Source organism: Festucalex cinctus, chromosome 6 (genome assembly GCF_051991245.1).
Source record: "Festucalex cinctus isolate MCC-2025b chromosome 6, RoL_Fcin_1.0, whole genome shotgun sequence".
Taxonomy (NCBI): domain Eukaryota; kingdom Metazoa; phylum Chordata; class Actinopteri; order Syngnathiformes; family Syngnathidae; genus Festucalex; species Festucalex cinctus.
Window position 1 is genome coordinate 12454751 of NC_135416.1, and position 17275 is coordinate 12472025.

The following is a 17275-nucleotide window of genomic DNA, read 5'->3' on the forward strand; positions in this document are numbered from 1 at the left end:
TTGGGCTGGGCCGGGCAGGTGGACCTAAGTCAAAATGCCAGGGCCGACTTTTTTTTGTGTTTTTTTTTTGTGTCAGTCCCGCCCTGCCACTACTGAGTGATATCTTTGTAGCAAATCATATTGTTCCAGCTCCCTGTACTGTATTGGGTTCCATTAGAATGTGCGAGTGCAGCTAATGCTATAGCAGACTCCAGGTTACTCTTGATGGCAACATGGCTGCCAGGCAAATAGAGAAGTGGAGAAGGTGGAAGACAGGCAAGGCATGGGGAGAAAAAGACGAGTTCCAATGTAGGCAAGAGGGGGGGAGATTTTCTTTAAACCACAAAAGGGAGAGAGGAGAAGACGATGTGGGAAAAACAAACAGGCGGTCTGGCCGGGCTACCGAATGTGTGAAAGGGACCCCACTGAGTAAACAAGGCCCTCACAGGGGAAGAACTCACAACAGCCCGTCATCACACACACACATACACACACAAATAGAAGCGTTGAGAGAACTCGGGTGAGTTTAATAATGTGGGTGCGATCATTTAACCCTGCTTGAGTGGAGTGAAGAGGTTTGTGTGCCCATGTCTGCCGGCGGATGTGTCTTGATGTGAGTCAGGGGAGAGTGAGGCAACTGAGTGACACAGTGAGTGAAAGGCTGCTGAAACTGTTTAACCTCGACACACACACACGCAAACACGCACATTGACGAGTCCAAGCAACAGATGCCGTGGCGGCCGTGACTGGAAGGCAATTAAGAGAAGGAAAAAGAAATTGGGGATCAACGGAAAAACGTGACCTCAAACTAACGGTGAGTCGTGTATTTGGTCCCCACGACTACCTATGTATTGATATTAGGGGTGTGAAAATTAGTGCATTCATTTTGAGGTAATTTAAAGTTCCTTTATTGCCACTTGGCATTTAAGGCCTTACTTGGAAAGCCTGCACTGGGGGAATTCCAGTTGCAACGCAGCAGACATGTCCACGTCAAAATTTAGCAGTAATAAATGTAATAATAATGCGTATTTGTGGAGACTGAGGTCAAGTTGTAGTTTACAATGTTAAAAATGTGCAGAATTTCACAAGTTACTTCATGTTAAAAATTAGAAAGCTCCATAAAGAAAATTGCACTGAATGGTCACCAACATCTTACAAATGCAATTATGCCATCTAGTGGCAGAAAAATTACCTCAACACAAAATCGATATCACACTCCTTTTTTACAGTACATCTTTTTAATTTTAACTCAATTTTTGATTATAAAATTATTGTATAAATGACTAAAAGATGCAGCCAAATTCCTATTAGTATAATATTTTTTCCAACTTTTATGTTAAGAGTCTGAACTTGGAAAAAAATATATTATTGTACATTTAGTCTCTCAGTCTCTCAAGCTGAAGGTCGCGAGTTTGCACCTTAACCCTTTAGTGAGTTTTATTTATTTGTTTATTTTATTTTTATTTTTTGCTTTACTGTCTTCCTAGTGTAATTCCTAGTTTACTCTAAAACTGAGTCAAAATTTACTTATTTAATAGAGTCAAATGTACACTACAGAATTTACTGTGTACAAAATGTGGGAGGCATGAATGATTATTTATTTTAGTTTTTGTACAGAACTATACAGATTTCCCTGTATCAGTATATCAAAATCAACCAATGAATTAGAAAAGAAACAGACCATAATACTTTTTTCAGAATTTATCTGTGTTATTATTGAAACAGGACCGTCGTCCTGTCTCCTTTTAAGTTTGTAACCCAAGGTTGTGAATAAATTCATACAAATGAATGGATTCAATATTGGAATTTAGTGCTTCTGATTGGGTTTAGGACAGCAGAGAAGGTCTTGCTGAACCACCACCGTTTCTCATGAGAAAGTTACCGAACTGTGTGATGTCACTCATCAGCTTTTTAACTATTGACCCTTATTCAGCCTTCTGCACGCATCCCCAATGACAAACATCTTCACACGCATGCACACAGGTTCACCTTCACCGTTACATCAGAGGCCTATTATAAATATTTAACATGCAGCAGAAGTGATGTTTCTAAATTATTCACCCGTCTTCCCCTCACAGCTGCTCTGGAGGCTAAGAGGCTAAAAGCCCCACATCCTGCAGAGAGGCCCCCGCAATTCCAGCAGGTCCTGCGCCCGTTTCAGTGGGCGACACTTCCCCTGAGAAAGAGTATGAGACTGCTGGAGCTGCTTCTGATGGAGGTGTGGAGGAGATTGGGGTATGAGCTCATCCTTTTAAAATAGATGCGATGCTGTCAGACTAGCTAACATCATCTGTTGCATCGATACATGCATGATTGCTCTGTAGCCAAAACATTAGGTACATGTTCCAATACAAGGGCTGTGTCAGAAATTCTGCTTTTACACGACTTATTGCAGGCATACCTTCACTTACGAGTTTAATTTGTTCCATGACAGAGCTCGTAACTCAATGTACGTGTATATCAAATCAGTTATCCACATTGAAATTAGTTAACTATGTGCTTGTGTACGAAATCACCTTCCTTGCTATTAAGCAAAATGTGTCCTTAAAGTGGATGAAGTCAGAGAAGTCGGAGGTGTGAGAGTTTCTGCAACGAGTGAATGCCTCGCTGCAGCGTGGCGATAATCCCCGCAGTCATAAACAGATGCTAGGGCGACACAAACTACACAGTAAATACCCACAAGCTCGCACATACGCATTTCTGCCAACACCGTGTGGCATTTTGGGCGGCCGAGCATTCAAAAACATATTAAACACACGCACACATTCAGTTTTCACACCTCAGAGCCTCGCTGATATGAAGTGAGTTGCAGTCTGTTGCTGGCAAGGAAAATGACAAATCGCCATGGAAGGCAATTATTACACCGCCAACACCACTAGTGTTGTTAACACATAAAATTTGTACCAACAAACAGTCTATCACAAGTTAGTTATTGCTTAAGCCCTTTACTAAACTTTTCTCTGGATGTCAACATGCAGCATGCACTCAGTGGCCACAATTTAAGGCACATGTGCTGAGGAGCCCCCAAGCCAAGAAAAGAAAAGAAAAGAAAAGAAAAGAAAAGAAAAGAAAAGAAAAGAAAAGAAAAGAAAAGAAAAGAAAAGAAAAGAAAAGAAAAGAAAAGAAAAGTTAGAGATTATACAGTAGTGCTGCGATAAAAGGAGGAGCACGTGAAAAAAAATTATAATATCACAAGAATAAAGTTAAATAAATTTTGGAAATCCAATGTGAGTGAGAACTTTATTCATGTTACATGATAAAATTCTAAAATTTCATGTTAGATGAGAAAATGCTATCGAGCTGTCAAAATTAATCAATTAATCGACAAGTAATTACAACTATTTTAATAATCGAGTAAACGTTTGGAGCCATTTTTTATTTTAAATGCATCCAAATCCTATTTCAGCATGTCAACAGTTATTGTTTACTGATTTTTGTAGTCCTTGGAAAACAATGACCGAGTTACATAGTACGTTTCTCTCACAGGCCAACACGGAGGTGCTGATGCATGCTTTTATTTCTTGTCGTTTAGATTATTGTAATTCCCTGCTCTCTGGTCTTCCCAAAAAGAATATTTCAGTCCTACAGCTCCTTCAGAACTCAGCTGCACGTGTGCTGACGGGGACCGGAGGGCGGGAGCACATTACACCAGTTTTAAAATCGCTGCATTGGCTCCCCGTGCGTTTCAGGATTGATTTTAAGGTGCTTTTATTAGTTTTTAAATGTCTTAACGGTCTTGGCCCATCTTATTTATCTGACTTGCTTTTACCCTATTACCCCTCGCGGCCTCTGAGGTCTTCTGGCAGCGGCCTTTTAACTATTCCAAAGGTGAGGACCAAGACACATGGTGAAGCTGCCTTTAGCCACTATGGTCCTCACCTATGGAATGGCATGCCAGAGAGCATCAGGTCTGCAGAGAATATTTATGTTTTTAAGAGGAGGCTTAAGACTTACTTTTTTAGTTTGGCATTTGATTGACCTTTTTTATTTTTATTTTATTTTATTTTATTTTACTTATTATTATTTTTACTTTTTTATCCCCTTTTATTTATTTAACTTTTAATCTATATTGTCTTGTAGCTTTGTTTTTATTTATTTATTTTTTTCTATCGTGTTTAACCGTTTTCTTTTAGTGTTTAAATGTTTTTATTTGGTAGTTATAAAATTTTTAGCTCCAGTGTTTTCTCATGGGGGAGCCTCCACAGTGAGAGGGATGCTTGGTCTTCATCCATCTCACTGTGGATGAACTCCTCCTGGGTGCCTTTCCTTACAGGGTACATCTGTGCCCCGCCATGTTGTGGTTTTCATGTGTTTGTTGGGTTTTGGGTGTGTCTGTGGGTACGATCATGGGGATGGGGGGGCTTTTTCTTTCTTTTATTTTATTGCATTATGGATGTCCAGCACTTTGAGTTGCATTTTAAATGTATGAAAGGTGCTATATAAATAAAGTTGATTGATTGATTGATTGATACAACATTAATCCCCCCCCCCCCCTTTTTTTTAATCACTATACAAATACCTAGTACAAAATAAACACCAATCACTGGTTCATAAACAGTAATCAGGAAAAAATAATGCTTTTGTAATACACTTTAATGCAAAATTAAAATGAATCCGATTAGTTGATTAATCGATTGAATAATCAATACATTAATGGATTCTAAAAATATTGGATAGTGACAGCACTACTTTATGTTGCATAGTGACACTCAAAATTTGACAACATTCTCATGAAATTACTCACTGTCATGCACGACAACTTTTTTTTTTCTCGTAAAATTAACTGAGCATTTTTGTCTGGCAGATTTTTGCTGCAGCTCTTGAATTCAACATCATTAGTTTGTTTTGGTGAACCTAACACTGTGGCCGATGAATGCAAATGTCTGCTAAATGAGTGACTAAGTTTATATGCTGTCAATATTCGGATTAAGGTCAAAATTCTGGTTACTTAAAGATTTAGAATAACCCGTTTACATGCGGCAGTAGACAGAGTAACTCGCTACCTGGTAACGTCGTCAACTTCTATCTAAACGGTGACGAACGGACAGTATAATGATGCAAATAGACGTCACTTCCGCTTCTTATTTCCTACCGTTATCTTCAGATCACTCACCAGACTAATAAAGAAGTCGGTTTCCTCCTCGCTCCAAAAGTGTATTTTTTGCGATACGTCAAACTTTTTCACTATTTTTGTTTATCTCTAGTTGTGTAATTTCGGTAGGTAGCGCAAGTGCGTGTGAGACGGCCGCACGTACAAGTACTCTAAGTACTCAAAAGACCAAAATTCCTTTTAAATAGAGTATGTGCAAAACATAAAACAAATGACTCGTTCAATTGAGCTACCTCGATACACATTTATATGACAAAGTATTCCGGTTTGAAAAAAAAGGGTAACTCAGGGGTCTTTTTTTGTGTTTTTAAAAACACAAATAAGAGCATATTTGTGGTTTTGTGTGTTTACATGGCCTTTCAAAGCCCAAATATTTTTAAAATTTGGGTTTTGAAAAGGTTATTGATTGCATGTAAATGTAGTCATTGCTTTGGCTGCGCGATATTGGAAAAACATTCGATATAGTTGCTGAATATAGCGATATCGATATTATTGCGATATTTAACATGTACCTAAAGAAATTACATTTTTATTATCTAATGAAAGATTTTTTTTTTACGCGGAAAAATAATCCAACTCAATGTATTCTTAATTAATTGTAATTACCTCTTGATTATGTTCAACTATTGGATGGCAGTGCACATTTTCGTTAAGTATTCCAACTATGTTTTGCATTTGCATTATTAGGGTTGTAACACCCATGGAACTTGGGGCGTGGAAACCAAATAAAACAAGAGAGTGTGGAGGGGATTTTTACAGAGAGCGCAGTAGTGAATTGTTTCAGTCAGTTCCTCTCCTCGAGCCAGAGTGTCTTCTCTCCTTTTTTTTGTCACGTTTAATAAATGTCAAACAGGTAAACCTGACAATCTGACTGGTCAAATTCAGATCAAAGCATAAAATTCCATATCAAACATAATGCATGTCTTTGCGATATGCATATTGCATAAGCCAATATCGTGATATCGATATTTTTCCGATATATTGTGCAGCCCTAGTCAGTGCGACAGCAATGTTTTTGGTTTACACTGCAAAAGAACCTTCAATGCACTCAAGGTTTCAGCCAATCTTATCTGATCTCCAAAAGAATTGCAGATAACAATCTTCATCTCGGCTGTGAATTCCTTGACCAGCAAGCATCATTCAAATTCATTAGGTCTTCATCTGATATGAGCAAACAAGTGTTTAGCAACAAATACAAAAAAAATCGGCTGCAGCAGTGCGCCCAATAGGGGAAACTATCTCCAGTGCCTTTTAAGAAAGGAGCGCACAGCGCAAGTAATTTCAGGCTCCGCTGCTCAATAAACAAAACGCACGCGCACATATTCACGCACACACGCCCAAAGACTTTGCTCAGAGATGATCAACCGCAACAATGCTATCACTCAAAGCTCCAGCGAATGATTTAAGTCGAGTATATTATTTCTAAATCACTCTGTCTATTACAGACAAATGATTCTGTGCTATTTACGGTGTCAAAACATTACAACAATCTTGCGTAATCTCTGTTGATGGACGCGTCTCAAGACTTGTTATAAAACTTAAAATTACCGTACTCACCATTTCGAGCTTTTGACATGTGATCATTCAATTACTGGCTGATTAGTTTATCCGTTATCTGTATGTTCTAGGAAATCCTATAATTAGAGTTTCTTACTTAGTTCACAGATTTTGGATGGCCGCCATATACTATTCAAATGTTAGATTATGATCAGAGGATCAAGTAGTCGCCTTCCTTTTCTACCCACAGGGAGGAATGTGTGACATTCCAAAACGCACACGACAATGAAAATAGAGACGGAGAGATGAAAAATATCACAAGAAAAGGGAGAAGAAAGTGAGTTTGTGTTTTGTCGGGCGAAGAATCCAAGTGATAGTGACAGTGCAGCCTTGCGAAAGAGAATGCACATGCATGAGGGATGTTTGTGTATGTGAATGTGTATGTTGCGACATGCCTATACACACGCCCCCACCTCCACACCCTCCAGCTACTGCCCCACACCTGACCCCACCCTGGCTGAGCCCTGCAGGCCCTGTCACACAAAAAAAAAAAAAAAAAAAGAGGGAGGAACCGTTTTCCAACCCGGTGGGGGGCAGTCACTGTGGATCCATCACCCCAGCTTAGGACCCTCTCCTCTGGGCAGCGCTGCCCAGCAGGCTCCCTGCAGCCTCCTGGCGGACGGAGGCCTTTGAAATCAGCCCCAGACTCCAGACTTGGGAGATGCGCCATTGTCCGGCAGCTGCAGGGGGGCCATTGATGGCTGGCTCCATCTTTGTGTTTGCGAACATGCGACGCCCGAGATGGTGAATTACAGTTGAAGACCCTTACGAAGGGCTATAGAAAGAACCGTGTTGTGTCAGAAAGTTAGCTGCCATCAAAAGGTGTTTGTCGCCTTCGGAAATAAAACAAACAAAGAAACAAGCGCATCCTGTTGGACAACACGAAATTGCTACACCTTTTGTTCAAATGTCGCTTCTGAGTCTAACCCTGGACTTTAGCTATGAAAGTAGGCTAACCACTTAGCCACTTTGTACACCAAACAAGATAGCCCAAAAAAATCATTTTTCATTTTCAATTCAATCATTTATAAAAGGAAAAAATTATATACAACAATATTCTTCATCATTTAATGAAAAGGAGCAGAAAGAAAACAAGTCTTCTAGTATCTGCCCCGTTCATTTACATGGTAAAGTAAGTAACTAAAAAAACAACAACATAAACATCAACAACAAAATAAATTCAAAAAAGAAAACAAAATAAATACAATTTTGACAGCATGTCTCAGAATCATATCTGTACTCGGTTTACAATTTGACTTCTGACATTCCTAACAACAAAAATGGCTTTAAGTCATTCTTTTAAATGTAATTTTTGAATTGGATTCTTTGATTTCTTCCATAAGATAATTCCTTTTAGTCCTAAGATGATTCCTTTTAGATTATTCCTTCCAGTCTGGTCCTAAATCTTGTTTTTAAAAGCTCCTTTCAACTTGTACTTGCTTTTTTGTTATGCGCCTTTTGCATCATTTGCAGAATGCTGTAATCTACCAATTTATAAAATTTCAACAATTTTAACTGAAGAAATTGTGAATTTGTTGGATCTCAAAATTGCTTTCTAGTGATTGTTCTTATGGCTTTTTTTTTGCAATGGAAATATTGACTGTATGTTTTATAGGCATTCCTGCAGACTCAATACAGTAATTTCGATTTAGCATATAGCTACGAGGTGCAATAAATTCTGGATTACACCACTTTCTAGCCAGTTTGTTTGTTTGTTTGTTTATTGAACACAAACATATTAACGTAGACAAGTAGCAGAAAAGAGAATTTAAAATAAGGAAGAAACATACAATCATTAATGACAATTGACATGTCCAAGGGAGTAGGAAGAAGTTGAAAACTTATTAGTCCTATCACTTATTCTTTGTATCTTTTAAGTTATTTCATTATTAATACAATAGATTACATTTCAATAAAAGAAAATCAGTCTTACTCAACTCCAGGTAAGTTAACTGCAGCACGTTTGCTCCTTTTGCACAAGGCACTATCATTGTCAAAGGCTCCTGGCAAAGCGTCAACATAGTTAACTATTTCCCTCTACAGCCACAGGCAGCAATTCCGGGAGCAACCTAGCTGGATCCAGTCTTGCATTGCTTGCAGACAAACCCAAGAACATCATTTCTCTTCCTGTTGCGACAAGGAGCAGTTACAATGCCGAGAAACGCACCATAGCCGCAACATGACGCCTACTAAAGAATTTTCTAGTCAGTCTGTGAACTGTTTGTGGACCTGATTGGTACACCAACAAGCAAGGAAATAGAATTGGACAGTCTCTGGAGAAGACCGTCAACAATATTTCGGGGTGTGTCATTTGAGAGGTCAGAGATCGGAATCAAAAACTGATCTCAGTTTTTTTTCTTTTAGCTATGGGATACCCATATTCTTATAAAATATGAAACTAATGTATGCAAACAAAACACGAAGATAAAATAGTTAAAATCTTTGAAAACTCAAAAACCCAAAATAAAAACTACAAAAAAATTAAATAGAACAACATTGTCAAGCGAAAAGCCAGCACTAATCCTCTTAATTCCAACTATACTCTCAATTGTAACTGTACAAACAAATTACCACAGAGCTGTAAATGAGTCTGATTGTTAACAGTTGTTCTTACTACAGCGAATCAGTGGAATTTTGCTAATCTGGCGGGTAAAACTTAAAAACTTGACGTGCTAGATAAAAACCTGACTGTAAATTTAGAAACAGCGTTCCAATTGTAGTTTTAATCAACATACAAATCTAACTCAACAGAATTATTTTTTTTCTCAAATTATTCCCTATAATGTATTCAGAAACAAAACTCTGAATTGACTACACAAGGACTTGAAGAATGGAGTGAGCCAAGGGAATTAGCGCAACTCCCGATTGATTTATACATTGATTAAAGGATGTGCCCCGATGCTCGTCTGCGGGTTTGTCGATGCATGCGCTGCATTTTTTCAACACGCCTTAAAAGCTTTCTAACTCTGTAACAGCCGACTGCATTCTCGTGTGCCATTGCTTGTTGGTCCGACAACATACACACACATTTAGATATACAAGTTGCTCAAACATCAAGCAAGGTTGACAGTCCACACAATGGACGTTTCACCAGTCAGGGGTCCACATCCCCCTTCCCTCTTGCTGTTGTCTTTATGCCAGACTCGCTGTGTCGCTTTCAGACTACCAAGGCTTAATTATGCCATAACTGCCTGAGGGCTGGATGCTAAATACCAGAGAATGCACCAGCGCACCCCAACAACCTCTCACTGCTGCTTACTTGCATTTCGGTATCTTCATCTCCTAATTGTCTCCTCAGATTTAAGTCAAAGTCATATATTTGACATGTATGTGTGAATGGATCGCATTAGTTCAATGTTTTGTTTTCATCACCATTTGTTTGCTAGTCAACAGACTTGTCTGTTTACAGTCATAAATTGGAAGAGGCTATTGCACAGGGGTGTCAAACTCATTTTTGCTAAATGGGAATGGTAAATGGTGTGTCACTTGAAGTTTTGAAGGTACTGGACTGGACTGATATTTTTTTATATAATTTAAAATTGAAGCCTCACATTCACACACCAGTGGTTGGCTGCTGCCATATATCGACTTGGAGCAAATCAGTTCGACATGGACACTTCGACATGGTGTGGATAGAACCCACAACCTCACGGATGAGAGATGACTACTCTACCACTGAGCCATGCCGCCACCTAGCAAAAATGCTTACAATATCTTCATGTTATATTAGAAATGGAGACAATGCAATTTTTAGCCAGGAATTGGGCAAGAAAGAGGACATAGGCACACATGATTAGCTTTAGCGGGCTATACAAAAAGATGTAGCCATGGCCACTGAGCTGCACCCCTTCACTAACGTATAAAATTTGCTGCTGAATTCAGAAAAATAAAATAAAAGGTCACTCACAGCCTCTCCATCTCCTTCAGGTCCTGGAAAGCTCCTCGCTCAATTGTTGTGATTTTGTTCTCCATAAGCTGCCTGTAGGGAGAAGCAAAAAGGAGTGAGATGGCATGTCGAAAGTTTGAGACAAAAAAAAATAAAAAATGGGGCCCCAAATGTGTGTCTTAATGGACTCAGAAAAAAGGAGTTTGACAAGCAGTCACAAGAGATTGCAATCTGAGATGAAAGTGGAAGTGGTTGCAGTGGGTGTGGAAAAGAAAGAGATTGATGAAGATGAAAGGTGATAGATTGTTGAAACAGCATCAGGGAGAGAGGGAGAAAAGACAATCAGCAGGCGGTCGATAGCCGCCGAGAATTTACTTTAAAAGTGAACGCAGACTCATCTATCATCCAATTTAGTCCGCGTCTAACCTTCTAGCTGTGACTACTCATTCACTTACACCAGAATGCTGAGCAAGCCCCCTTGCACGAGCACACATTTTGATGCAATCACATGATAAACACAAGGTGCACACCCAAGCAAGCTGATGACCGGAAGACCGGAAACAAGCATTATAAGAACACACAAACATACACACTCAAGAAGGACATAATCTCCTGAGGAATTCTAACAATGTGTATCCGCTGCCATTCACTTTTGGATGTTGAGTCACACGCGCATGCGCACACACGCTCGCGCGCACTTGTGTAAGCAACCTGTTCGTTCTTACTTGACTCCCCTTTCACCCTCCCCTCATCCATCCTGTCATTCGTGGTTGCGCGTAATGACGACCTTCTCCTCTCCTCAGCCTCCATCACTTCCTCGCCAGCGCTTTTAATTCACTGTGGCGCATGGGCCCCCGAGGCCCCGCCATTTAAAATAAACCCCCCGCACTTACACTGGCAGATTAACAGGTGCCTGGGCTAAAATTTAACGCATACGGACCACACTTGCAGCGACGGATTCTGGCGCATTGCGCGTCGTGGAAGAGAAGGAAGTGTATGAGTGCAAAAGGATGGGACGAAAAACTCTAAAAAAAAAAAAATAAAAAATAAAAAAAAAAAACACTTACAGCACGCGCAGATTTCTCAGTCCAGCAAAATCGGCCTTGGTGATTTTAGTCAGGTTGTTTGCGTTCAGATCCCTGAAAGAGAAACGGTGAAAATAACAATACAGCTTGTCGAATGTCTCAAATGAAACTTACACACAGTGTGCACATGTAATTTAAGCGTCTCATCCACCGGGAGAGATGGCGGTCGAGCTGCGGCTGTTGCCGCGCTGCACTGCAGGGCCAATTTTAATTTGATCTTCGCCTAATAGAATACAGCCTGTTTAACTCGAAGCTCACTTGGCTTCCAAATCCGTTTTTGATTAACTCACTGGTCTGCAGACAAAACCGATGTGGTCTCGGGTGCCGCGCTAATGCAACAGTGCGAAACCACCAAACACGACCACATCACGCATGCATGGCCCTTCACTTGTCTATTGATGTCGGTCCCCACGGTCAAATTATACTTTTGTGGGCGTTCTCGCACGTCAGTTGAAATTACTTACAAGATTATTTGTCCTAAAATGAGATTCCACTTGCTGCTTTATCATGCTTGATGCTAACATTTTTGTTATGATAAACTTTTTCCATTACAACATAACTTGATGCTTAAAATGTGAACTAAATAACTTAATTGCGCGTCAACATTTATCTCAATATATGTTATGGTGAAAACATGCAAATTCAAAGTACTTACAGTCTTTCAGCGTTGCGGGGTATATTCCTGGGCACGCTGCGGAGTCCTTGGCCGTGACAGTCCACTGTGGTCCCGGTGCAGGAGCATTGAGTCGGGCACGGTTGCCCGGCTGCGCCCCGGCCGGACACGGCGACGGCCAGGACGACCACCAGCAGCCCCGGCGCGGAACACAGAGCTCGGCCGAGGCCCGCGGGGTTCAGGGCTCCCAGCATTGCGGCAAGTGGAAAGTGGAGCGCAAAATAGCGAGAGAATGAAAAAGATCCTGGAAAGTGTTCAGCAAACTCAGCGGGATTCCGTCCTCCTCGTCGTCTCTAAAAATTTACGTCCTAAATTTACATTGGGATCTCCTTAATGGGGGGTGCGATGGATTAAGAACCGGGAGTGGGGTCCCCCAGAAGTGAGCTCGGAGAGGAGCGACTCTCTGACTGCGCTACAGCGGCACAAACTTCCACATGGCCGCGGCGTGCAGCGGCCAAATCCCCCTGGCACTTCGATCCTTCTTGTGCTGATCCACACTCACACACACACACGCACACGCACACTTTAAATGCACCCCTGCACACGCACACCCCCTTCAACCTCACTCGCACATACTCCAGGTAAAGGCTTTCTTGTGGCGATTAATTCACAACACCGTCCAGCGAAGAACAACAGACGCGCTCCGTCTACTTCCAAAAAAAAACAAAAAAACAAAAAAAAAAAAAAAACAACAACAAAAAAACGGCTAACAGGAGAGGTGATGTGGACGTATAGGCTACTGTTTCTGAACGCTTGTCAGTCAGTCACAGGTACCGGTCGTGGCGTGGCTATGGTGAAGGAGGACACTATAGTGAGAGCTGAGCGTAACACCACAATCCAACTGAGTCTGGTGCGTCAAAGCGCTGCAGCCCACAATGTGTGGTCGAGAGACACTGGAGGCGAGAGAGGGAGGGGGGCAGAAGGGGGGGGAGAGAGAGAGAGAGAGAGAGAGAGAGAGAGAGAGAGAGAGAGAGAGAGAACAGATACTTGAAGACAGCAAAGGTGGGCAAAAGTAGTCTTAAGAAGTAGAAAGAAAGAAAGAAAGTCTGGTGAAACAGTAAGTCCTGATTCAGCTCCATAATAGTAAAGTACAGACTGAAATGTATTTAAATGTAAAAAAGTGTTTTGTTTTGTCATTCACTGACATATTTAAATAACTTCTCACAAACACACGCAAAAAAAAATCTGCAAACAAAATTGTTTCCCACTTTTATTAACTCAGTTATAATAATTACAAACCTTGTGAACAGAGTAACAAAAAGCTACATTAACTAACAACAGCTTCAAAAATAAATCTTACCTATATGTGCTTTTCATATTACAAAGAATTCTTGGATGTGAGAAGCTGGTAAATAACAATAATAACTGACAAAGAACACAACACATTAGCTACGAATAATTCTTGGAATTGACAACATGAATTAAGGATGGGGAATATATTGCAACTCCAAATTCATTGCGTCATTGTCATTAATGCTCAGGTTCACGTGCCTTCATGTGGCTTCTATATCCCTCAGGATCTCAATCAAATCCATATTTCACTCTTTTACATCACATTGTCATATATAGAGGTTGGAAAAAGTTTGACAAAAGAGTATAAAATACAGATTTGAATTCTGATGTCTGAGTAAAAATCTAAAGTTGTCAGAAAAATGTATACTCAAGTACCTGTAAAATAGGAAGAGAGTGTCAGGAGAGAGACAACGCATAAAAACACACCTCACCTGAGGCTTTAATTAGCCGCCTCCCCCAAAAGCGACAAAAGGAGGAACACCCGTCCCACGTTGGAGTTTAGTTGCAGGACTTCCAAGTAGCCTAATGATCATGTGCTGTATCTAAGACACCCAGAGGCCATGTTGCTTTTTTAGCATGCTCGGGGAGTCGGTGTCTAGTTTGCCGGACACATTAATAGGACTGTGTGAGGATTTACACTTGGCTTTTAACATTATATTACTAGAACGAGAAGAGTTGCAATCATGTTTGGTCTATTTTCAGCACTAGCGCCTCAATCAAAACATGCCTCCTCAATAAAATGATGAACTATTTATAGATACGTACATGACTACATTGGAAAAAGTGGTGCCTACTGAGCAAACTGTAAATACGCCTGTGGATATTATGTTTCACAAGTTATGACTTGATTTGTTATTAAATATTTAACCCAGATGATATTTTTGTCATCACCTACCCACATGTGTTGAATACCTTAGATTGATCATAATGTAGGTAATTTTTCCCGGGTCCAGGCATGTTTTACCCAGAAAGTTCTTTTGACAAATGTATGGTTCACATCAATCGTCCCAGAAAGGTTGGACGAGCACATGCACGGGATGGAGAATGACTCCAAACATATTGCTGTAGAAACAAGTGTTCATCAGACAAAAACAAGTGGATGGTTTTAGACAGGCCGGGTCGATGTATACTGTCGACTGAAACCCTATAGAAAATGCATTTTAGCTGGTAAAGGGGAGTAATTCTCTAACAGTGGTTCTTAGACTTGAACTTGCACAAGTTCTTATTTTCAAAACAAAATCTGTTGTTCATTTTCTTTGTTTTTCTGTCTACCAGCCTCGAAATGAACTGCTCTCAAAGGCATGTTGTAACAAACTGTACGAGCCTCTCAAAGGCTTTCTCCAATTTGGTGCTTCCAAAAGGCTGAGAGCATTGTTGTTCTGAAGAGTTGTCACAAACTATGGGAGTGGGCCTAAAAGAATGGACACACAGACACAATGTGTATGTCTTGACCTCCGTTGAACCCCCGAGACTGACTCACTGAACACCTGCGGTTTGATCGAATCTAGGTTAATAATCACAAAAGGCGATTTTAGTGAAAATCTAGAAACACATTACAACAGAATACAGAAAATTGGTGTATCAATGTGTCACAGATTTGATCTATTGAAATACTTTTTCTGGCTAAGTTTTATATCACTAACAAATATAAACATCTGTAAAAAAAAATGTTTTAATTTCAATTAAAATACTCTACTTCTCACTTTTAAGAACTGCATGTATTAAGGGTCGCAAAGACGTATTTAAACGTTTTGTTTTGTTTTTTATGCTAGAGCATACGGAAGGTTTTGATGCAGCCTCTCAACTGCAGAGTGATTAAAAAAATGGTAGTAATTACAAAAACGGCCAGCAGGTGGCAGCACAGTATAAGAGATCAACCATGGCCATGATGAAAACAAGCTGTTTCCCCACAATGCTAAGCCAATTTTGAATAATGATGAAACGTTGCTATATTCTAATGCTAATTGCTGCAAAGTTGAAACACATACAAACATACTTTTTTTTTTCCTGATGAAAGAAGAGACTCTAATCTTTCTTTTGGTAGGTTCCATGTTTTTATAGCAATAGAACACAATATTCTGTGAGCCTTGCAAAAGCAGTCAAAATCCAGCAAAACAACCGGGAGCGAAGTGTGTTGCTTCAGTGAAAATGGCTGGTAGTGAATGAGTTCAAGGTGTTTAACTTTGGCAGTTATTGGGAGGTTATGACTGGAGGGTCACCAATGGCGATAATTCATATAGGAAGTGAGGGAAGAGCAAAAGAAGAAAGCAAGTGACATGTTAGTGCTTCAGGGGATGGGACTTGTTTGGACATACCTGACACGACCTGTTGTAACCTTCTACTCGTACACAACACAACGGCGCCTCAAACAAGACCTGAAACACAAGTCAACAAACATAAACGAATTGCACAGGTAAAGGAAATGGCAGTTTGGCTACACTTCTGAACATAGACACTTCATTTCATTAGTGACCAGCGCATAGTGACTATGTACCACTATGTCTGTCAGTCAACATGAGACCCTCAGAATATCATGCAAGTGCTACAATGACTGCTATTAAAAGTCTTAGCAGAATTCTTATTTCTCTGTAGTGCTACCATGAGGTTTACTTGGTGTTAAACGACGTGTACAAAATTAGGGCTAGTCATTAAGGTCATCCTGGAATCCTAATTCCAACCTAGTTTGGGGAAGGCGTTTTTCCGTTCATGCATGACCTTCCCCCAGTCCACACAGGCAAATGGCAAACACTTGCCAGAAGAGTATCAAAACACAGTATTCCATTTTCATTTCACGTCTACGCATTGTGCATCAACAATCATTTACTGACGTGACTACTCGGCTCAAAAAAAGTGAGCGTGATAGGATCCCGCAGGATGTATCATAACGGCCTTTTGTGATCCGTTGACCTTTAGCAGCTGCCGGTGTGTCAGGAATTGCTTAGAGGGAAGCGCCAAGGCACTGGAGAGTTAATCAGTGGGACAACAGCTGGTGTGGAATTGGTCAACCAAGAAGCTCCTCCTCCTCCTCCTGTGGATGGAATAATTCTAATAATTAATCAATTGTGATGTTTACCAGTGAGTGCTGGAACTGATGTTCTTCTTCAGCCTGAGTGAGACTGCTGTAAAGATGCCGCATATACTGTATACTAGAATGGCACTCAGTCAAGAGCAGAAATGAAGCAAGGTTGAAAAATACAAATTGGGACGAGGACCAAATTGTTTAATAACTTCATAGATGTCCTGCTCTTGCAAATGCCTGAACTTTGTTAATGAGCTCTAAAGGTCATTTTCTTCCATGTGCATATGTCAGAAAAGACACAGGTGCAAACTCCCGTCCACTTGAGTTTGTCATTGATGCACCTTCATGCTGTTTATGCACAACCCTAAAATGAGGCGTTCCCTGTCAAATATGGCCTTGCGCGCATTCTCAAGTTCACTTGAGCTCCTTTTTTTTTTTATTTTATTTAATGTCTTAAAAGGTGAAACATATTGCACATGAAGTTTGGATTCAGTTACATAAGTCACCACTAATTGTAAGCAACCTCCAGAAAACTATCAAGTATAAGTAGAGAGACTGAACACAAGATATTTAATTAAGCTGACCAAAGAGGTACTATGAATTGCTGTTACAGCATTTTAGCCCTAAGAAAATGAGCAAAATGGCCATAACGCCATTGAATGTAAAGATGTGT

General features: G+C 40.2%; 1 protein-coding gene across 8 annotated transcripts in view; it reads right to left on the reverse strand.

The window, feature by feature from the left end:
- Window positions 1–13135, reverse strand: part of slit2 (slit homolog 2 (Drosophila)) — a 109852-nt gene extending 96717 nt beyond the window's left edge. For all 8 annotated transcript variants that reach the window (XM_077524312.1, XM_077524310.1, XM_077524307.1 and 5 more), the window contains exons 1-3: window positions 12273–13135; window positions 11600–11671; window positions 10554–10625 (exon numbers count right to left, since the gene is read on the reverse strand). In XM_077524312.1, coding sequence (XP_077380438.1) covers window positions 10554–10625; window positions 11600–11671; window positions 12273–12484 — 356 coding nt within the window. In that variant the 5' untranslated portion in view covers window positions 12485–13135. The remainder of the gene's footprint in view (window positions 1–10553; window positions 10626–11599; window positions 11672–12272) is intronic.
- Between the last annotated feature and the right edge of the window lie 4140 nt (window positions 13136–17275).